The sequence below is a fragment of the Magallana gigas genome, chromosome 9 (assembly GCF_963853765.1).
Source record: "Magallana gigas chromosome 9, xbMagGiga1.1, whole genome shotgun sequence".
Lineage (NCBI taxonomy): Eukaryota > Metazoa > Mollusca > Bivalvia > Ostreida > Ostreidae > Magallana > Magallana gigas.
The window spans coordinates 10,450,163-10,474,962 of NC_088861.1; the positions used below are offsets into that span (position 1 = coordinate 10,450,163).

Sequence of the window (24,800 nt, forward strand, 5' to 3'; positions counted from 1 at the left end):
GGCCCTCTGGTGGCCGCGCTCATTGGTTATAAAAATTGCCTCTGCCGCAAAATCTTATTGTCTCGGGGAACTCAAAGCTATGGTGGCATATCTCTGCCCCTTGTCTGCAAGTTATTTTTCTATCAAATATGTCGACATGCAAGATAAAATGTTGACATGCAAGATAATTATGTCAACATGCAACATAACTATGTTGACATGCAAGAAATTGCAATCAGATATGAATTATACAAAATCTAGAAAAAATCTCAAATATTGCCCACCTGTGACATCCCAGATGCTAGATGCTACCTTTTTATGTCGACATGCAACTTTTTATGTTAACATGCAAGATAAATATGCTGACATGCAACTTATTTATATCAACATGCAACTTATTTATGTCGACATGCAACTTCTTTATGTCAACATACAACCTTCTTATGTCGACATGCGAGATGAATATGTCGACATGCAACTTAGTTATGTTTACATGCGAGATAAATATGTTGACATGCAACTTATAAGTTGCATGTCAACATAACTAAGTTGCATGTTGACATAAATATGTTGCATGTCGACATATTTTTCTTGCATGTTAACATAACTAAGTTGCATGTTGACATAAATAAATTGTAGGTCGACATAAAGAAGTTGCATGTTAACATAAATAAGTTGCATGTTGACATCAATAGGTAGCGTATCTAGCATCTTGGATGTCACATGTTGGCGATATTTGAGATTTTTTATAACTCTTATTTGATTGCAGTTTTCTTGCATGTCAACATAGTTATGTTGCATGTTGACATAACTATCTTGCATGTCAACATATTCATCTTCATGTCGACATAATAAATAGAAAAATAACTTGCACACGAGGGGCAGAGATATGCCACCATACAAAGCATATCAACGAGTGCAGAACACTTACAAATATCATGGACGATTGTCGGTTTCTCGAGTTCACTTTGTATTTAAAAAATGCACTTGCTTGTTTTTTAATTTTCTTAACCCCTTTCAAGCAAAGTAGGTTGTAATAGTGTCATGGCTTATCTATTAAAATGAATATGCATTGTAACAACTGTCCTACCACCTAGTTGGTGAGCAGGCGACTGCACAATAAGTCAATCATCACATCAACAATCAACAGATTGTTAAATTAAGCAATCAATATAAATCAATCACAACAGTAATCAGATTTAATCAATCTAAATTAATCAATCAATACCAATTCATTGATATCATCATTGTCAATTCATGAATTCAGTCAATATTAAATAATCGGTGTATCAAATAGTTGATAAATAGCATTTTGCTTAAAGCAGGTTAATAAGTAGTTGGACCCTTGGAGCAATTGACCACCTATCCCCAACTTTCAGAAGACATGGTAACAGTGGCTTACATTAAAGGCCTGAAAAACTCTGCTATGTAGCAAATTCTGCGATACAAACATTTTAGAGTTTAGATAACAAATTGTATTGGATTTCACTGTTGGAGCACATGAGGAAGCAGATGCCATACTTATGTAAGCCGGACGAGAATGGTTATCTTAGTACATGATAATAGCAAGTCATGTGTTGACACTGGACACGAGATAAAGTTTACGATGAGAATGGGTATCTTGATGGTTGATATTAGCAAGTCATGTGTTGATGCTGGCACGAGATGAAGTCCAAGATGAAATAAGGTATCTTGGTAGTTGGTAACAGTCCCAAATTTGACTGGTTTATAAAAGAAAGGATACCAACAGTATCTGATAACCACGTAACAAACATAATTGTATAATTGAGGGTAATGATTAAATGCATTTATAGATGTCTAATCAAGAATCCACTTAAAGAAATCCATATAGCAGCCATATGCGTGGTTACATCCATATATTTAACAGTTAACTGCAACATTTAAAATCAGCAGGTTCTGTGAACTGACAAAACAATAGTAAAATAAAAACAATCATGACAGTCAATAGTTCTTAATAACGCAATCTTTACAAAACTGATTACATCCTACTTAAATAAAATACATGTAATTGCTATAAATAGGGTGCATCAACTTCGATTGATTTACGTATTGTATTAAGGTATTTTAAATCAAATATGATAGATATCTAAATTATGGTAAATATCTACAAAGGAGTTTAAACTGTGTGGATATTATACTAAATGTCATTGTTCATTCCTTACTTTTTAGGTAACGAACAAAGAGAGCCCTATGTGGGCATAACGTGTAAGCTATGTCAACTACATGTATGATGAGATGTCATGCCACAATCTTTCAACGAGGCAACTCCTTTGTTCAAGGACCCAATGGACACCTACATGAAAGGGATCTTAGGCTGCCACTTCTAAAGAAATCTTCAGCAGAGGTATTGAATATCTAACCTCATAGTCATTTAATTGTACATAAAATGTTTATTCAATCACCTCAACGATATTACTCTTAAATAACAATTCTAATACTGGTTTATAAAACTTGATTTACTTTTGTAAGTTAATTTTTCCTGAATTTTTAGTTCAAAGCAGTTGCAGTGAATCAATTTGTTTCGACCTGCAAGAGACATCGTCGAGGCCATAGTTGCTGACACCGTTCAGGACAGTTACCTGGCTCCAAAGACCAGAAACATGAAGCGATATGTAGACCATTAGACCCTACTGACTTGGACTTTGAGATACATTATCTGTGAGTAATTTGCATATAAAATGTAATATTTTGATGTTATAAATTATATATATTGTTACAATCCTTGAATTACTGACTTTTTTCTGATTAACAGATAAATGACCTCTGCATATGCGAATAGTGGCACCTTTTATTTACTGCACCAACTTGAGATTTACAAAAAAAAATTAAATGTTTCATACATTGTATATAGCAACTTTTAAATATAAGAATCTACATCTCTAACAATAATTTTTTTTCTATGAAAAAATAATTTATTTTTATTAATACTTTGGGTTTTGTAGATTGTGCACTCCTTCCTGATACTTAATGGCCAACTGATGTCCATAAATGCCCATGTCTAAAATTATTGCAGATCCATGATTTTGTCTGTTGTTTGCACTCGGGTATTGCGAAGGAAAGGAATTAAGTCTAGATCGAGGTAAAGTCTCGAGTTAAATTTATTTTAAAAAATACTTTCAATACTTTTACTTCCTATTCTTATACATACAATGTACTTATAATAACACTATTGTTTAATCAGAATTCTTTTTGCTGTTTTCAGGTTTTAAGCAAAACAGACTTGGAAAATTCTGTTTGAAATCATAGCTGTTAATTTTGAGGCTGGTATAATGATAAATATTAAAACTAAGATACATAAATTTATATTGATTTTAAAAGAATAATTCAAAGGAATATCAGACAATTTCAATAAGTTCTATAAATGTTCTTTTAATTGGAATCATTTCATGTGCATCTACAAAGTAACCCATTTGTAACCTAGAGATAATTCAAAGGTTCGCAAGGAACAATAATGAAATTATTATAAAGAACAGTTATCCTACTGATAATTGTTATCATCAGTATTTACATTTTAACTCATGTCATCCACAACATACAGGTAGAGCCATGCCGTATAATCTATCGAGAAGAAAATGTACCATCGTTAACGACGAGTCTGTCAGAATCCATTTATTTTGATATCCATATGAAAGGAGGCAGCTATATGTACAAACTATTTTTCTAATATAGAATAGAAAAGCTATGTGCAGCAAGATATACTTTGAAAATTCTACATTTAAAATGAAATCATGTTTAATATCATTTTGTTAACAATACAATGTTTTTTTTCCCTTCCAGACAGCTAACCATGAAATCATTCCATCGAAAGCTCGTCAAAAATTGAATTGACACGGAAAAATGTATGCGTATATAAAACACATTCATCCAATGATTTGGTTTAACACAAATTGTATTTGACATTTATTTTGTACAAATAGTTGTGATTAACAGAACTGATACTAATGTATAAAAAAAGTATTCCAAATACCAAATTATAAATTTTTTTGATTATTCAAGGAAGAAAACCCATTCGATCTTTGTGGGATATCATCTTGCCATATTTACCATTAGTGTTAATACAAATGTATTATTCTTAAATTCTTAGTTCAAAAAAGTGTTCGATTAAAACATAGAGACCTATATTTTCTCATTTTCTCATAGATTTCGTATTGTTTGAGCATATCAGATAATTAATCATGTTTGGTATTTTGACAGTTAACAAAATAATTGGTAAATAGAAACTGTTTTTGTTTTTTAATATTTTTGTTTTCTCATGCTGCACAAACTCGTTGCAATTAGCTTTTTGCGAAGTAAAATTTAAATCAACACGCATATCTGTTATTGAAAATGACGCATATAATGGAAAATGACTATATAAAATGATTGCAGATCAAATTATCTCAATACAAAAGTAACCTATCCATATGTTGATCCCCTAAATTTACAGAATAACATGTCAAGCTATATACAAGTCAAGTAACAGCAAAAAGATGACACCTCAAAAAATAAAAATGCTAATAAACAATAACAAATGACATTCATACAAACACATATGTACATGAAAGTAAGGTAGGTAAAATTGGGATGGAGTTAGGTGTGTCAAAACAGTTGCTGCTTGTAATAACAATTTAGAATCGAGAATGACCCTACTCCAACTGATGAGTTACAAACAGCATCTAAACAAGTGACCTTGTTGCTTTTTGGCTAAAAGAATAACAAGGGATAAGAATCCACCTTCGGAAAAAAGATTAAGTAATATTGCAAACGGTGACTGAGAGACGGAAACATCACATAACTTGCATTTGACACCTGCAAGGCCTGGAAGAATTTTACTGACCATCCATAATTTAAATAACAATCAATTAAGTAAAATTACTTATTTATATACAATTACAGATATCAACACATAAATATAAATTTTAAAAATAATTTATGTTTTCTGTTTAAAGAAAGATAACAGTAAAAAAATGTTTGAATTGTAGCATTTAGCTGATATGAATATTAACTTGCTGTCTAAAGTCTGACAATATACCATCAATCAAGGTTTTTTTTAAAAATATTGACTGACCTTCAAAGGCAAGATAAATCAGTTTGATAAGATTAAATTTGTTTCCCGACAAGTACATACAACAAAATTCAGATTTTATAGACAAACTCAAAATGCAAATATTTTATATCAACACTTTCAATTTGAAACAACTGATTGGAAGTTCGTTGACCGGAAAAATGCTAAAATATCCCGATTATTTTTTTCATTATACATGTACATTTCAACAAATTCATTCCGTCACTGTTTTGACCTGTAATATATCAATGAAGCTGATGATTTTTCAAATTGCATATTTGATTTTTTTCACTTTACCAGTTTCCCTTTCAGCCACAAAGAGGTTGTCTTTGGTGTCCATACATAAACCACATGGATCAAGTAAACCGCATTCATCAATGTAGCGGAGGAACTGACCGTTCTGATCCAGGATGTGAATACAATGATTGTTTATATCTGCTGTCAAGATCCGACTTTGCATGTCTGTAGTTATGCCGATTGGATAAAACGGTGCCTTGGTTGTGATTGGAGGACCAGTGTAGGTAAAGCGGTGTTTCCCGGTCTCATTGACCACGACTACTGCACCAGCTATACAGTCAGACACACAGATATCTAGGTTCTTGTTCTCACTGATATATTTTGGGTAACGAATGTCATCAGATGAAAAGAGTGAGTGTCCATTGCCATCAAATTGAATGATTTGTTTCTCTGTGGATCCAGAATAACGCACAACTCTTGCTTGTATCAATACGTCACTGATCATTGCAACCAAGAGGTCGCCAGAGATGGTACTACATACATAGAGAGGTATCCACCTCTTTAGTCTGATCAAGGCCTGCGTCTGCGTGCTTTTTACTATGTTCACGGTTCTCTCTTCGTGATCAGTGTAAACTACTTCTCCACGCTGCGTCAGTGTTATGTCCCCTGGCTGGTTTCCTGACTTGGTGCGGATTGAATTTACTAGTTTTCCATGGAGGTTGTATAGTCTTATGATGTTATCTTGACCACACGTCCAAATGTCTTTTTCACTCAGACAGGACACACTGTGTAAGTTATTAGAGTCTCCGTATTCGGTGTTTATTTCAGAGATGATCATTGGTTCATCAATAAGTGGTCTGCCTGGCAGATGGGACATAGCATTCAGATAATCCAATTGATATCCATATTCATCAGTTTTGATTGTCATTTCTGACAAAGAACCAAACTGTTGAAAGATCAGTTCTTTGTTGATTTTCTGAGGGATGAAAGTCGGTAAGGAAACTTCGATTTTAGGAGGCAGCCTTCTAAATTCAGCATTTCTTGATTTGAAGGTAGAGACATTGTTGACATCAGCAGAGTTCAGTAAATTCTTCAAATAAGCAATGTTTTGTTTGATTTCATTTATACTGCATTTGATTTCATCTTCCTGCTCATTTTGGACAAACAGATGTGTAAACCCCATTTTATCAACATCAGATTTTAATGTCTTAACAATGGTGTCTATTTCTCTGTGCAAATCTTCTGATTGTTTGTCCAGAGCTCTTATCAATTTCTGATGGTTTTCTTTAAAATCAGTTTTTTGAACTGAGATGGTAGATGCAATCTCCAAATATTTAGGATAAATTGATTTCTCTAATTCTTGTAGATCCTTCCGAGCAACTTCTTTCTTGGTTTCTATACTCTTCAAAATGTCAATAGTTTTGTGTCCTAAATGTTCAACACACTGCACACAAATAGGGATATCGCATTCTTTGCAACTAAGTTCACACTGCTGAGTGAAATGATTTGGACATATAGGGTAGTTTGCAATAGATCCCAGGTGTTTAAATTTCACCACTTTGTGTTCTGTGGTCTCGTCTAAAAGATGCCTCCCCACGCAATCTTCGCACAAGTGTATGTGACAAATATCACAAAGCAAACGGGGGCTAGGAGTCTCACAGAGTGAACAGCGCAAGGCATCCTGGGCACAAAGGCGGGGGTCCATGGCCTGTCACCGTAGTAAATTATCTAAATCCGGAAGAGAAAACGCATTGATTTAGCGAGTTCAATGTTGGAAAAGTATATTTCAAATGACATACCTCGCTCCTTTACCCGCGACTTAAGTAGTGTAATCTTAAGTCTACATAGACTTTGTTACATTCTTAATAATGACCTGTTAAGATTTTTTCAAATCCGGAAGAAAAAACGCATTGATTTAGCGAGTTCAATGTTTAAAAACTATATTCCAAATGACATACCTTGCTCCTTTACCCGCGACTTAAGTAGTGTAATCTTAAGTCTACATAGACTTTGTTACATTCTTAATAATGACCTGTTAAGATACATGTAATCACATTTTTTGCTTATTTTTATCTATTTATGCTTTAGTTCACAAAAAATCCCAATCCATTTGAATGATAGTCTACAATTATTGTATTTTTTTTACATCCTTTAAGAAACCGGTACTTTACGCTCTAAAAACGAAATTGACGATCAGTTATGGTATTTTCTCTTTCCTGTAAGAAAATCACAATAAAAACCTTTATATAGACGTTCGTAAGAACATCTTATCACCTTAAACTGAAAGTAGTCAATGGGAAGGAGCAGGGGCATGCATACACTTGTTCACCCTCATCTTCAACTTTGAATGAAATTAATAAGTTGTAAAACAAATATTTTTCCAAATACTTACAATTGAATCGAGTGTGATTTTAATTCATGTTAATATTGTTTCATGATTATATACTCGTGTATTATTTTGTGGTCCATGTTTGAGTATTATAAACCTTGGTCTTTTAACCACGTTCTTAATAATCATAAGTTCTGTGTTTTATCTCTATTAGCAATCGGTCTTTATCTTACAAATGACATAATGTGATACAAATATCATAAAACAAATTGTAGATATAAGACGATAGATAAACAGGACAAAACAAGGGAAGTAATAAGCGAACCCCATTCCATAATTTCTTACTTGCTTTATAAGTCGATAGCGGGTCAGAGCAGTATTTCGAATTTAGGCTTTTCATCCATACTTGGTTACTTGGTGTTGTGCTAATTTCTTAAATTGAGGACTAAATTTGACACACCTCTCTCTCTCTCTCTCTCTCTCTCTCTCTCTCTCTCTCTCTCTCTCTCTCTATATATATATATATATATATATAACACCAAACAAATGTGGTTAAACAAAAAAAATAGAATATAAATCACTTGGTGTACGGGTATAACAACCTTTCTGCCAGCATCTTTGTATTTTGAACAATGAGAATTCAAAATATGATATGAAAAAAAGAGATGCCTGCAAGCAATGCATAGATATATGAAATGGAAAATAAACAACTAATTCTAGTACTCTGCTTATACAAACGTACACATAAACTGCATATATATGAAAATGTTATCCTAAAAATGTGTATCATTTTATAGTGTTTTTTTTACATTTACCAAGGATTTTGAATATTACAGATTTGCACAACAATTTGAACAGACGATGCACCAACAAATGTTATATGAAACATAATGCATGTATCACACTCTGGTTTTCACCGTCGTGACTAATTGTTTGGGGAAATTAGCTCAAGGATCAACCTGTGTCTAATTGCAAGAAACTTGCTTCCACAGCACCTGAATGAATCAAAATAAAATCCGTAAATTTAAGTAAAAACCGTCTTTATTGAATTGCCGCAAGATGGAAAGTGTTATAAAGAAAATGAATGAAATACACAAATTATAAAAGCATGTTATAAAATCAAAGAGATAACAAAAGTTCCGAAACACAATTAAAACAGATAAACAATAGACGTAAAAAGAAATCAAAACAATATCGAGCATAGCGCTTACCTAAAACATGATTCGTAAGTCTGAACATTGTTGATTAATAATAAAATATCGAAAAATATGATAAAATAATGACTTAAACTTGTTTTGTAAATTTAGCGGAAAAAGTTTCTATTTTCGTTTTTGTTTACTCTAACTTATTTATCTCCTCGCGCAGAAGAGTTCTATTTAGCAAGGCGCGGTAAAGTTTAAATAGACGAAAAGTTAAATCTTTAAGGAATTAGTTTTAGAGCAGAAATTAATACATAATAAGCATAATTTAAAGTGTAGATTTGAAACATTACAGAGTTATTTAATTAAGGCGGACAATTTTTAGCGGATAACATTTTAACATTGAAGTAATGAAAGAAATTTAAAAACTATCTAATTAATTGGATTAAGGTATTAAAAACTATTTCAAAAATATCCTTAATTTAAAAATAAGTAATAAAAACCTTAAATGAAATTCAGCTTAAATAATAAAAAGAATAAAACAGTAATTTCAAGCTTACCTGAATGAATCAAAATAAAATCCGTAAATTTAAGTAAAAACCGTCTTTATTGAATTGCCGCAAGATGGAAAGTGACTTTGTTAAAGTCACCTACCATTGCGGTCAATCTACGGACTTTAATTTTGACCAATCAGGTAACTTGTTTTAAAAAAGGTTTACGCCCAATTTCGGCAAAATGTCTTTGATGCTTGACACTATTAGCTGAGCCAAAGAAGGTGTTATAACAATTACTCGTATTTCCGCGGAGAAGGCCTGTAACAGAGACAGGATTAACTCGAAGTCGAAACAAAGTAAATAAGTTTTTATTACTAAAACCGATTTGGTTTGACTTTTCCGATCGCGTCGCGTTCAACTTTTTTAGCTACGTCATACATAAACAATACCCGCACCTTAACCACAGTTTTTTTATTGGTGGATTCAGCTTACCGCTGATTGGCTGCTGGTTAACTAAGACTAAATTATGCACGGACAGAACAACAACACATCAGAGAATGAAAAATTCACATGGGTACTCGTGACTGTCGAAATTGGGCTATTTTTCGAAAGTGTACACTTGTGATAAAACAATACATACGGTACATAACATATATAGCTGTAGCTATGTGTATAAATTTTGGGTTTGAAAATATAAAGCTACAGTGCATACAATACTTACATGTACAAAAAAACTTTACGGCAATTTGCCGCGTATAAAAATAACACTATTTTTTAAAAATATTTACATCATACCATACCACATTTTGTGCAAATAATCCATTTAAATAATTCTTCATTTAGTTTACTACTGTTAATAATTGTAGCTTTACCCGCCCCAAACTTTCTCCTATTAAACAACCTTTAACCGTACTCGGAAAGCGGATCAAGAACTGTATTTTTTATGTATGTAAACAAACCAGTGTTCATATATGGAGCGGGTGATCGGGGGTTCAGAGACAGGTAAAATAAAGAAATCTGCAGTAAATGGTTTGTGGATATTTTAGTATAATTATATATTTACACCGAAAGTGATAGGGCAACAGAAGAGAAACGAATCGGACACTTGCCTAATGAAGACGCACATGTACAAACCTCCTTCCGTCTCGTTCTTTCACACCATCGTTCAATACTTTTATTGACTGTCGATTGCCGATCGAAAGGTGTAGAAATCGAGGAATTCATACCTATCACTTTGACTGGCAAGTTAGTAGGTAATACATGTGCATTATACATTTACGGTATTTACATGAAATGAACGCTTAGTACATGCAACTTTTAAATATTATATTTTTTATAACGCCGTACTCTGGACCGTAGCTTGAGGCTATGGTTTACCGCCCGTTTACACAGAGAGAGAGAGAGAGAGAGAGAGAGAGAGAGAGAGAGAGAGAGAGAGAGAGAGAGAGAGAGGTTTAGCACAGAATTTAAACATACGGGATAGTCGATTTTGAATGAATAATATTGGGGGGGGGGGGGGGGGAATAAACTGTTCTGAGAAATCCTTCAGCTCTGGCATTGCATAAGCATATACTGATAACTCGGCCTAAAAATAGGAGTTAACCAATCATATAGTTTTCACACCGGCGGCGTGTATAATTTATGCATGACGTAGCTGACAGAAATGATCGTGACGCTATAGGAAAAGTCAAACCAAATCGGTTTTGATAATATATGAGGCCGAAATGAAATAAATAGGTTTATCTATGTGGAATTTCGAAGTGTCAAGCCAAAAGCGCAAAGGAATTTACCTCCAAAGAAACCGAAATAAGAATGTTTTTCTTAGTATCTAACAGCTGGGGATGTCATCCTAAGTTTACAAAAGATGTGCGAATGAATTAGCTAACAAAGAGAATTTCCAAAAAATACTTAAAGGAAATTGTGCGAAATAGTAGATATTATTAAACTAAAATAAAATAAAATTTACTCATACATGAGGAAAATCCTAATTGAATATTAGAATTAATCCAAAATATAAAATCAAAAATATCATGAATTATAAATTCATGTTAATCATAACTGTTACATTAAAAGTTTAAAATTTATCAATTTAAACTTAACTATAACAGTTTTCCCCCCTTGCCAAAATAAGCTTTGGTCCTCCAAAGCAATGATACACAAATGTTATATTTTTAATTTTTTTTTTTTTTTTGGTCTTTTTTTGTTGTTGTTTAATATGTATATGCAATGAAAATTTTCAAAAGAAAAAAAAATATTGTTTATATTATACAAAAGGGATTGAAAAATAAACATAAGGTACACACGTACCCAAATGAAAAATGCAAGGTATTGAACACATTACATGTACCATAAAAAGAACAAATCAGCAAATATTGTATGTACAAGTACATGTACACTGTATACATGTAAAAAAAAAACCCACAAAAATTATACATATAGTTTAAAAGTAAACAAAGGCAATTGAAATGGAAAAGGTAATAATACATGTAAGCTAGTACATGTAAAAAAAAAAATATGTGATATATATATATACACAATGTATAAACTGTTATAGTTAAGTTTAAATTGATAAATTTTAAACTTTTAATGTAACACATGTATTATGAAAATATCGATTTAAAAAAATTATAGTCCTTGAAAATCAACGATATGTGGCAAATAATAACATTTTTGTTCGAATTATTACACACATATTTTTTAATGTGAATAGCAGTCTTCACTTCTTGAGCTTTTCATTGAAGAATTCCAAGCTTTAGACAGGTAGTCCCAAATGAATTGTGTTGCGTAAATAAAAATAGATGTATCGTTCTCGAACTTTATTCCGTATTGTGTATCAGTAATCCCAATATTTCCCTATGGTGGGTAATCAATTAATTTATTGCAAGTTTAAAGATTAGATTCTTTTTTCTTTCGAATCCCAGCCATTTTAACACTGGTTTTGGAGATAAAGAATTTAATAGAGTATACGCCAGTACCAGTTTTTTATTTAGATTGGACGGTACGCCCTTGATTCCAAACAATACTGCTGTTAAAAGTTGCGGGTTGGTTATCATTACAGTAAACCAGTATTTAAAAAAATATATTTAGTGTTGGAAAACCAACTTTTTAAACTCTGGCGTAGGAATATATACCACCAACAAAAAATCAAATCAATTATCCGTACCATATGAGAGAAACAAATATTTATCTTATTATGAAATTAAACCTTTTCACGAATTAACATATAGGTGACATTTTTAAATCTTGTTTATTTTTACATTACAATACATCATAAGTTTTTTTTTAAATTTGCTGACGATCCTGATGATGTAGTTGAATTACCAATATTGATGACAGGTAGATATAAATATATTGATGATACGCCTGGAGTCGTCTCACTTTAGTGTCACTGTGCGATGTGATCGAGTTGTTTGAAGTTGTTTGAGGTTATGGAAAGTGTGCTTTAACTTACATAATATGTTGAACTTTTTAGAAAAACAGATATAAATATATATAAGTTCGGGAGAATGGCCTTCATGTTTATTCATTATTCCTAAATCGCGTCCTTTTTTGTTATGAAAAATAAAAAAGTGTGTACCAACAATAATCTTATTTATAGTTATTAACGACACTTAATGTTATAGATAGTTAGCGAAATAGAATACATTGCCATGACGTTGCACATTGTTAAACTTCGGATAAAATTGTCATTTATCATTATATAACACGAGTTCATTTTCTTCCATGTAGGTTTTACGTATCAAACTTTTTGGACTCTGTCCTAGTGAACTGATTCGAAAACCAACACCACTGCATCGTAAAAAACACTTTTGTAAAATGTCACACTTCAAGTTGTAAAAAGGACAAATCAAATTAGACAAGCAAGACTCTAATAACAGCAGATTAAAGTTCACGTTATTATTCACCTGCAGGTAAAATGCAATGACAGTCATCATGGCAAAATATGTGCATAATCTTAATTTTGCGTGCATTGGGTTAGTGGTTATAAGAGTGCCGTAAGACGGTGTAGGTGTTAAAATTGTTTTATAAATATATCACATTCACTGGCATTCATTTCTTTCTGCATTTATCTCTCAATAAGCAACACCGTTAGATAAACAGCAATGATTACACTTGGCAAAAAATTATGAACAACAAAACACAATCTTTAAGATGCAGGGCTAATATCTACCTTTTATTAGTTCGTTTGTTAATCGATTCATTTATTCATTTTCAAAGTTTTCTCCGATTATTCAGAGCAAAGTAAAAAAAGAAACTTGCATATATTAATCATGGAAATGAAATAAATGTTCGCATGTTATAAAAATTCAAATCGAAAATGATGGCAACAAATATGAATAAAGTTACGAAAAAAGAAACATTAGAGATTCTTCTCAATGATCAAATAGTAAGTATTCATTAAAAAAAGATAACAGATAACGAATCACATGAAATTAATTGAGTATTGCATAATATGAAGATAAAATACATCAACATAAGTTATTACCATGATTGTGTATAAATGAAACCGAGCGGAGAAAGTTGTTGATTTTTGTTCTAAGACGTATTGTGAAAATAATCGGGAAATCACCCCTTAGTTTTCCCCACAAAATTAACAAGTCGTCTATGGAGAAGTATGCTACTCCTATTTTTCTGTTTAAGGTCAAGATCTAGTAAATGAAAGATGCCTACAGGTTTATGAATTCTTTTAATGATGCTTCATAACAATATCTTTGTTTCATAGGGTGTACCGGGGCTTAAATTTTTGGTAGACACAATGAAAAATCATGTTTTAAACAACCATTTTCTATGAAATATGAAGGATAAAAGTAGCAAATCTTGGAGTTTTGTCCATTTTTTACTAATAAAATATATCTAGAATGCCTACAGTCTCTCCAAAACGGCATCTAACAAGCTCTTCACCACCTCTTTAAAATGATGTCAAATTAAATATAGGTACCGGGATTACTTTTCCCGTGATTAAATATAGAATGTAAAAATATTGTTTTATTTTCTACATAAATCCTTCAAAGCCGTAAAATACGGGAAAAGATTCATCAAATCAATTATGACGTCATAATGGTTCTAGCACCAAAAAAACCAGTCTGGGGTCATTTATTAAATCTTGACCTTAAGAATGATAAAAAAGACATATACTTGCCAGCTTTTTTTAGTTCTAATGATCATTTTTGTCTGTAATTGTCACCAGACATATATATCGATTTTTTCCTAACAAATATCCAGCTTGGAATTAATATATTAGTTTATACGGTTTCACTATTAGTTTATTTATTTCATTTATTTAAGATAAACAGCATTGTTAGGAAATTTAAATTATTATCAAAGGTAAAGAAACACTTTTTACAATGTTGATTTGTTAAAGATAATGCGTGAAATTGTTTATAGATATTGAAAAAGAATCGAAATTTTTTTTTTTAAAGAGCCTGATGCAAACCAATCATTTATCAGAGATGCCCATATACATGTATGTTTGTTGATCACGCCTTTGTGTAACATTTTTCATTTTTTGAACAAGACAATTTCGTTTAACGTCATGCAAGTCTGAACACATGTTTTCTTTTGGAGTGCCCCAAAATTATTTTTAGCTGACAAATGACGTCAGCTAGTTGACAGACTTATAAAAGAACACAGCACAGGTATTGTCTTCATAAACTCTATCATGCGGAGCGAAACAAGGTAGGAATGAACGAGGAACTATTTTATATATCATTGTTTTTCGCTCGTAATTTATCAAATAGTTGTATTTGGCTTTTGATTTCATAAAGTTACAATGTTAATCTTTTTAAAGGTAAAACTGTAACAAATAAGATAAAATACTGTTATGTTCAACACTTTAAAAGTAACTTCAATATTTTATCAAATGAATAAGTGTTTTATAAAGTCAAATAAAATAGATAAAAAAAGATCAATAACAGAAAAAAAATACATTTTCATTTCACATTTTGTATCTGCACAAAACACCAATATCAGACAGGGGCCCAAGTATTTTTAATTATTCTATACTTGGTATGCAATAAATTAAAAAAAAAAAAATAACCACTGCATGGCATGCAGATAAAAGTTAACGTCCCATGAAAATAAATTGTATTTTCATAATATAAAACATAATATTTCGTAATATTTTATAAACGAAATTTAAAGTTGAATTAACTATGATACAAATGTATCTTTCTTTGAAAAAAAAATTCCATTATTTTGTTTTTATCAAATAACATCAAAAAATATTTTGTCTTTTTTTCGTGTGTGTGTGTGTGTGTGTGGGGGGGAGGGGGGGGGGGTTAATACAGAAACTATCTGTCATAATTTTTTTTTTTTTAAATATTAGAGTGAGTATGACTTGTATGTGCATGTGCAAGGTTACAGTCATAATTATGTACTGTGCGCTGCCCTTTCCTATTTTCTTATTTATCGTGTTAACGAGGCCGGGTCTAATTTGTTCTGCCCTAGATTTTTGGATGAAACTTTTTACATGAATTTCTACTGATATAATTATTATTTTAAGATTTAAAAATAAGACATTTACCACACCGTTTGTTTAGGGGGTCATCTCAAAGTTTGTTAATCTTTAACATAGGACCCTATGGGATTTTGCTTGAAATGTATCAATTTTGCATATCTTTTACATTTTTTCAAAACTTCTGCCCTAGGGATTTCTTTTTCTGATCTACATATTAAAGTTATTGCTAAAAGGCATCAAATGGTCAAATAAAAAAAACCTTTTACCTCCTGGTTTGTTCCAGGGGTCTTATCAAAGTTGATTTTTGTATACCCAATTTCCCAGATTCGTCAGATAATGGCTATTTTTATTTGACAAAGGCGGAAAAGGTGATCTATATAGTATTATTAAAACATTCAGACATATTTAAGTAATAAAAAAATATATAACATCACATATTAAGGGTCATTAATATAAAATACATGGTTACTGTCTTGAAATATATGAATTCAGCTATATAAAGGCGGGTTAAGAAAACTTGACAGAGGGCTAGGCTTGCTGAACCTTCTTCACATTTTCAACCCGAGCCCAAATATAGCTTATACTTCGAGACATTTATGTTTATTCCACAATATAACATTATTTTTACGCATCAAACGAGATATTTTCAACAATTTTCGCTGAATATCTGCAGTTGAAACTATCACGCCATGGCGTCAACCAAGCAAAAAGATGACGTCACAATACAATTAAACGCTGCGCGAAAGCGTGCGTACTCGTTCTGTACTCGGCCTCGTTAAGTTCATTTTTTCTCGCACATGAATTTACACATTTATTTATGCATATGTATATTGTTTCCAGTATATTCTTCTGCGTGCTTTTATGCATCGACTCATCATGGGCCTCACTCGGTCAATCGCGAATGAATTCACTCCTATCGGCAACAATGAACGAACCGTCTGTAGCTAAAAGACCAGACTTTCAACTACAATCCGTTCCAAATGGAAGGCAACTCAATCCATTCAACAAAGCAATAAGACCCTCCAGGTTTGATCCAGGACAGTTGGAAAGGCCGAGTCTAAGTTTTGATCAGGCGGCCATCAGACCCCGACAACTTGATGTCATGGCAGACCCCTTAACTCCATCGGTTGCTGAGGTTAGGAGTGCCATCAATGAGGTCAAGGCGCTGAATCAGAAAGAAGCACAGGTCAACAGAGAACTGTTTGAACAAAGTGAGTAAATTTGTACAATCTAAAAATGCTCATCTGCGTTTTTATCATACCATTTATCACATCTTATATAATTTTTTAGAAAGTACGCTTCACTTTATTTTTTTCATTTGTGCGTCCTTAGAGAAGTATTTTCAAGATTTTTACTCAACATTTTTTTATCATTTCATCTTCAATCCTAATATTGTTATGCTTGATTTAGTTATTTATTATGCTTGAATAAATGTGAAAAGTAAAAGCTAAGTCACACATTGATACAGAGCTAAGAATTCTCTGATTTGCAAATCGATTCAAATATTCCTTATTTGAAAGTTCATCACTCGAAAACAATATTGGCTTTTATTTTTTAATTGGTCACGAATTTTGTTTTCATTACAACGCTCTATATATTGCTTGTTACTCGTCTCTTGACTTTCATATCTTGGTCAAAGGTCAGAAAAACCATATCTGACTATTCTATATATTTAATATATATATAACACAGAAACACAACATTTTAAAAAAATTCTAAATCATGATCATGTCACTGTTAATGTTAACCTACTGATAAAAGCAAACTATTTTTCACAGAAATTGATACACCTAACCTGCAGATGAACGGATTCGGTCCCCATCTACTGACTACCCCCGAGGCAATGAACATTGCGGAGCAGTCCGCCACACTTATTGGCAGCGTCGCTAGGTCGATCCAGACCGTTCAAAGTAAAAGTACGCGTGCTAGAAAAATAGGAGGGTGAGTAACATATGAAATGGACATCTTGATATGAGAGAGAGAGAGAGAGAGAGAGAGAGAGAGAGAGAGAGAGAGAGAGAGAGAGAGTTTCAAAAGGCATTGATTGGATAAATATAAAAGTCAATGTGATATGAAATACACGCAGCATATAAAATTACGTAGGTACTTAATTAATTGGATCATGAAAATGCTAAGATAATAAGAATAACGAAGAAAGTAACTGCAACACACATAAAAGGAAAAAAGCGATTAGAAAATGGTAGCACAAGTTGAAATATACATAGCCAAAACGTTTGGCTTAAGCGCCATGTTTTCATTCAAACTGGCGAACCTGTGTGCTATTGCAAAAACAAGTAATTTATATAAGATGGGTACGAATCATTTACATTGCGAAAATAAAAAATGAAAAACTTTTTGACATACATATACTTTTTATGATTAAATGTTTTATTTTCAAAATCAGTACTGTAACAGTATATGTATATGCATAATTATCAAGGAACAGGTTAACTTTGGTCACTGTCTTTGTTTAGAAATATAAGTTCATACATGATTTATTTTTAATAATTATACTGGTAAAATATTCCGGTTTCTTTGCCATAGTCAGATCACACCAAACAAATGCTACATCTAATGGAGTATCCTTTTGGTCGAGAAATGTCTTAAAATTGTCCTTTCAATATCAAGCCTGTGAGTTGACATTTGATATGTGGCAGACAGTGACAATCACATCTACACAGTTCCACTCTTTACTAATAACTTAGCATTTATTGTACAATGTCAAAGTAACTGAGAAATGTAAGAGAGTACATAGAGTTAGTTCTTTGTTGCAGAGTAATGCACACAATGTAAAACTTTCAAATATGGGGAATGTTGAAATTTACTTAGTCATTGGTACAGACGGACATGCTAAATCACTCTAAGCAAATGGATAAATCAAAGTACTGAGAGTACTGAAAAGCGCTAACCCAGCTCCTGTATGTATATAACAGATATATGTATATAACATTTTAGCTTCTGTATATTTCCTCATCACTGCGTGGCAACCCCTGCAATGATGTATGCAAGCCCCCTACATTAAATTCACAATACCCCGTACATTATATTCACAATAGCCCCTGCAGTTATGTGCATAAACCACTGAAACTGGTTCCCTAACCAGTTTAAATGATGTATACTTCTGCTCATATAAGGTGGTTATTCGATGCACCGGAAGTAGAAGTCTAACGACAATAAAGCGTTGAGCCATGCTTAGCGCTTTAAAAACAACAATGTAAAAGTGAATTGTGTCATTTTAGGATACTTGACAGATCTGGTTCTGGTACAGCTAGCAACAAAGACATCCTAGCAAGAATACCTCTACAACAAAATATAATGAGACAGTTCAAACAGTTTTGTCCATACCAGTCAAAGCCCACCTGTGTTAGTACAGCCAAGTACAGAACTGCCGATGGTAGCTGCAATAACCTACAGAATCCATTGTGGGGGAAATCACAGACTCCCTTCGAACGATTTATGTTCCCGTTCTACGAAGATGGTAGGTTGAAACTTAAGCATTTAACAAGGTCAGGCTATAATTTTATTACCTTTTTGGAGACAATCATGTTGCCTTCTCATAAACTTGTAACATCAAGATGCCACCATAAAGAAGAATAGAAATAACTGATTGGCCTTTTTTAAAATAGCAGCATAATTGCGTAAAAGGTTACATAAATAGCCTGATAAATAAAAAGGTTCAAATGCCGGGGACGGGTTTTACCTAATGTAAAACCTAAAACCAATGAATGTAATATTAGGTAAAATTAAACAAACTTTTCCTATAACAGACGTCCAGGACCCGAGAAGTAGGGACGTCAATGGCCGACCGTTACCTGGTCCACGTGAGATCAGCAATGCCGTCCACCAGAGAAGCACAAACAGACACGTGATGGACCTCTCACAGTTTACCATGGAGTTCGGACAGTTTGTTAGTCACGATATTCAGTTCAACGCTCTTGCTAAAGGTACTATTGTTACTTATTTCAAAAACATTAGCCGTTATTAAATTAAAAATACATCTCTTTTTCTTTTCTTTGTCTCTCAAAAACTTTAAACGATGAACCTTCTTTTCATTGTATATACGAGAAACCAAACACGCTATTTAATTTGGATTTTTATATTGGTAATAAGGTTATCGCAATTCGAATTTGGAGTGTTGTAAGAGGCAAGGAATAAGGAGGCTGAGTTCTAACTGCTTACCAATATCACTACCAAAAGACGACCCCTATTTTGCAACGTTTAAGAGGACGTGTATGAACTTTGTCCGATCTCTCCCGTCGGCTGCTCTGGACTGCAGTGTGGGTAAGATATATTGTGATAATATAGATTATCATCAAAGAAATATTAATGCATTGCAATTATAAGTTGAACAAATATATTATATACGACCAGTAATATATGAGTCATTTTAACAGATGTCGTCGATTTAATGAACACGATCAATTTTACTTCATAGTGTATATTATTCAACATCATTAACAACACGAAAAAATGTTCTCTTTTTGGGGCCTCAGGCATTTATAAAACAAATACACGATACTGATTTTAGTGTAATCTTCACAAAATACAACGAACTTGAAAAGGCATGATTCTTGTGTTATTACAGATAGTAGGGACTTAATTGTTTATTTATTGAATTTCGTGAATAGGCATTGTGTGAACCTTTGCTGTAACCGCGTCAAAATGTTCGTCCTTTTGTAGGTCCCCGCCAACAGATCAACCAGAACACACACTATCTGGACGGATCGGCCGTATACGGCTCTGACCAGAATACTATGAACTCACTGCGGCTACGGAGGGATGGTCAGTATAATTAAATACTGTGCTATACAGACCTAAATAATATCCATGCCAAAAGTTATTTTCTTTAAGAACACTCCACATTCCTTTCATTTACCCCCTTCTCCTCTATAGCATAATGGTCGAAAGGCTGTTATCTTAACTTCCTGAAGTTATCGTTCACATTTCCTTTTTTATTACTGTGGAATAATTAGATTTCGTGGTGGCTCAATTTTCGTGGAATTGGTGTGTACCTCTAATTCATGAACCAACATCTTCCCCGAATCAATAAATTGGGTAATAAAGTCATATTTCCTTTTGTAGGTATATATGATGCACATTGCACACAATTACATCCCCTCGAAGAATTCCACGAAATTGTCCCCAACGAATTTAAATGATTCCCCAGAAGCGTAAAATTTAACGAGGCCGGGTCTAATTTTTTCTGCCCTAGATTTTTGAATGAAATTTTTTACAAGAATTTCTACTAATATAATTATTATTTAAAGATAAAAAAATAAGACATTTACCACACCGTTTGTTTAAGGGGTCATCTCAAAGATTGTTAATTTTTAACATAGGACCCTATGGGATTTTGCTTGAAATGTACCAATTTTGCACATTTTTTAAAGTTCTGCCCTAGGGATTTCTTTTTCTGTTCTACATATTAAAGTTATTGCTAAAAGGCATCAAATGGTTACATAAAAAACACCTTTTACCTCCTGGTTTGTTCCAGGGGTCTTATCAAAGTTATTTTTTGTATGCCAAATTTCCCAGTTTGTTAGATAATGACTATTTTTTATTTGACAATGACGGAAATGGTGATCTTTATTGTATTATTAAAACATTCAGTCATATTTAAGCAATGAATAAATAAATAACATCACATATTAGGGGTCATTAATATAAAATACATGGTTAATGTCTTATAATAATGAATTAAGCGATGTTTAGGCGGGTTAAGAAAACGTGACAGAGGGATAGGCTTGCTGAACCCTCTTCAAGTTTTCGACCCGAGCCCAAATATATTTTATACGTCGAGACATTTATGTTTATTCCACAATATAATATCAATTTTACGCATCAAACGAGCTATTTTCAACAAATTTCGCTGAATATCTGCAGTTGAAACTATCACGCCATGGCGTCAACAAAGCAAAAAGATGACGTCACAATACAAATGAAACGCTGCGCGAAAGCGTGCGTACTCGTTCTGTACTCGGCCTCGTTAAATGAAAAGTTTAATAGGCCAAAATTATATATATTTCTCCACGAGAATTTAAAAAAAAAGGAGTTGAAGTCGCCTTATCTTCTGACCTTATAAATTAACTGAATTTGCAAATAATGATAGTAGACTAATTTGAAAGACATTTTTACTTTATGAATTAACTCTAAAGTGATTATTCACTCTCGACTATCTTAGAATCTTAGACACATAGACACATTCATGTATAAAAGGAATAGAAACATTAATATAATTAAGTTTAGAAATATGATAGTGAGCCATGATATACTGTTTTTCTCATTTTATCAGGTTTGCTGAAATCTTCGTCTGTTGGTGGAAAAGAACTGTTATCACAAGATACTAGCAACTCTGCTTCATGTCGTCTGCCAACCAACGACAACAAAGTCAAATGCTTCAAAGCAGGTATATGATTGGCGTTATACTGTACCCAGTACTTCCGATTTGGTCAAATATTGTATTTTTAATACGGTTAAAGTCAAAGGTAACCATTTTTAATATGAGATTTAAATGAGATTTCAACTTTTTTTAAGGTGACCGACGAGTCAACCAACAGCCTGCCTTGATTTCTCTCCAGACCATTTGGCACCGGGAACACAATAGAATAGCCAAGAAACTTAAAACAGTCAACCCAGAATGGAACGATGAAACATTGTTCCAGGAGACTCGTAAAATTGTCGGAGCCATGATTCAACACATCACCTACCACTCTTATCTACAGGAAATTCTAGGAAATGACATCATGAACAAATTTGATCTGAAACCAAAATCGTCTGGATATTTCACCAACTATAACGCCAAGTTTAAGGCGATGATAAGGAACGTCTTTTCTACAGCGGCCTTCCGATTTGGTCACAGTATGATTAATGACAAACTGTCGTATCACCCAACAAAGGCTTTTTCTACCAATATTATGTCTGACTTAAGAAACATTGTGTTGAAACCGGACTGGATTTATAGAAAAGATGGCGGAGTAGGGGCCGTAACTAAGGGCTTGTACGAAACAAACGCACAAAGCGTGGACATGTAAGTTCTTGTACGACAAAGCTTCGTGCTAATTGATAAAACAAGAAAAAGAATGAAAAGTGTTTATAATGATTATAATGATTATCTAATATGTCATTATATGATCACGTTTGTTAAAAGTCCGAAAGTTTAAGAATTAGTAAAGAACTTAATCTAGTTATCTAGTGTAAGTCTAGTCATCTAGTGTTATATAAAGAACGAAATGTTTATCTTCAGCAGAGCAATTATTTTCAGCAGAGTCCGAGGACTTTGCCGTAATGGCATTTTTAACGCCTAACTCTCTTTGTAGGAGGAAATCCTATGAAGTCACAAGACATTTGTTTGAAGCAGGCCCAGGAACCGGAATTGACCTGGCCGCCATTAACATCCAGAGAGGGCGTGATCATGGACTGGCGCCTTACAATGTGTGGAGGTCGGTCTGTCAGCTTCAACCAGCCAGTACGTTCACCACTGGAGCCGGGGGTCTGGTAGATCATCCCCAGGACGCCGTTTTGGCGCTTAAATCTATTTACAAGTAAGCTAAGGCTAATCTTATTGCAACAGATGGATATGAAATCGATACTTTACACCCAATAGCCGAAAAACATTAAGAAAAGTTCGTATGTGGCTTTATATTTTAGATTATTTCAGTTTTTTATTCATTTTCGGAGTAAAAAAAATCCTAAGTAAGAAAAAAAGAATTTTGAATGAAATTCTAAAATGATATAACTATTATAGCTTGTATCAAAATACACTTTGATTTTTGTAGAAGCGTTGATGATATTGATCTGTTTACGGGAGGCGTATCTGAAAAACCACTTCCGGGTGCTCAAGTTGGTCCTCTATTTGCTTGCATTATCGGCCTACAATTTAAAGCATTGAAATATGGAGATCGATTTTATTATGAAAATGACGAAAGAAATGTGAAATTCACAACAGAACAGCTGAATGAAATAAGAAATACACTTATGGCCAATGTCATCTGCAGAAACACAGATATAAGCAAAATTCACAGAAACGTGTTCGAAAAGAAAACTGCAAGGTATGTTAACTTACCATAATTATCATTTTTTTTTAAATGTCATATATATATTTAAGTTTACATCTTGCATGAGTAAAAAAAATTCATTATTTTTAACAATGATTCATATTTTTTCTTTAGCACTCCCGAGTTCTCTTGTTCAGAATTCAAAAACGACATCGATTTCACCAAATGGAATTCCTGTGTTCCTAAAAACGGTGGATGGTCTTCATGGAGACAAATAGGCAGAGGGTGTGTGTTTCGCAGAGTATGCAATAACCCCACCCCCAATAAATGTGGAAAACCTTGCACTGGAAGTTCTTACCGTTACGAATGTGGGCAACTTGACCTCACCATGCGTGCAGCTGGTCCTAGGAGAACACAGCCGATATCCCGAAACCGATTTAACAGATTGTTGGCAATACCATAGTCATAGGTCTAATGTGTGTGGAGATTGAAGAAGGGTTGTACATACAATCCTGACATTTACAATTATTGCCTATCCTTGTGACTAAGTTTAAGGTTTTTCTATGAAAGATCTCCTGTAGCCTTTTGTGAAAAGTGTGCTATATCATACATTATGTTATCTCAATATATTCTGCATTACTACTGTATAAAGTTACGTTTTATTTTAATTTTTTTTAATAAAGCTTTGAGAAATACAATATTATCTTTAAAACTTTCTAATACTATTGTCTGTTAGTAGAACTATTGTAAGCACTAAGAGAATCACATAGTACGTGTTCCTATTTGCAAATATATTTCTGAATATGAACCTACTGAAGTGGTAAAACCTTTCAAAGAGGTCAAAAGGTCAACTTCATGACGCCATAATGGTCATTACACGATCTAAATTTTTGTTTTCTTGATGCTTTACATATGCATACATTTTTAAATATTATAAACATTGTAATATATTTGTTCATTTTTTTTTGTAAATAATTGATTTGTCTTTTTCAAACACAGACATATGAAATAAACTATAGTGTTAAAAAGTTTATTAGGTTAATAATAAACTTTGTTGTTGTCAGATTATATTGTCAATAAGGTTTTTTGTGAATAAAAAATGACAC

The 24,800-nt window shown here is 32.9% G+C and overlaps 2 protein-coding genes across 2 annotated transcripts; one reads left to right on the top strand and one right to left on the bottom strand.

The window, feature by feature from the left end:
- Positions 1–5,309: 5,309 nt before the first annotated feature.
- On the bottom strand, positions 5,310–6,986 carry LOC136271449 (uncharacterized). The gene has a single exon (XM_066071499.1). It carries the CDS (start codon positions 6,984–6,986, stop codon positions 5,310–5,312), a length of 1,677 nt encoding a protein of 558 aa, XP_065927571.1.
- Positions 6,987–14,766: 7,780 nt separating this feature from the next.
- Positions 14,767–24,759, top strand: LOC105324712 (peroxidase). Its single transcript, XM_011423866.4, has 12 exons — positions 14,767–14,919; positions 16,541–16,911; positions 17,479–17,641; positions 18,940–19,178; positions 19,468–19,644; positions 19,811–19,981; positions 20,381–20,482; positions 21,993–22,106; positions 22,235–22,727; positions 23,017–23,241; positions 23,476–23,748; positions 23,869–24,759. Exons 1-12 carry the CDS (start codon positions 14,903–14,905, stop codon positions 24,155–24,157), a joined length of 2,634 nt encoding a protein of 877 aa, XP_011422168.3. The 5' UTR covers positions 14,767–14,902; the 3' UTR covers positions 24,158–24,759.
- Positions 24,760–24,800: the final 41 nt, after the last annotated feature.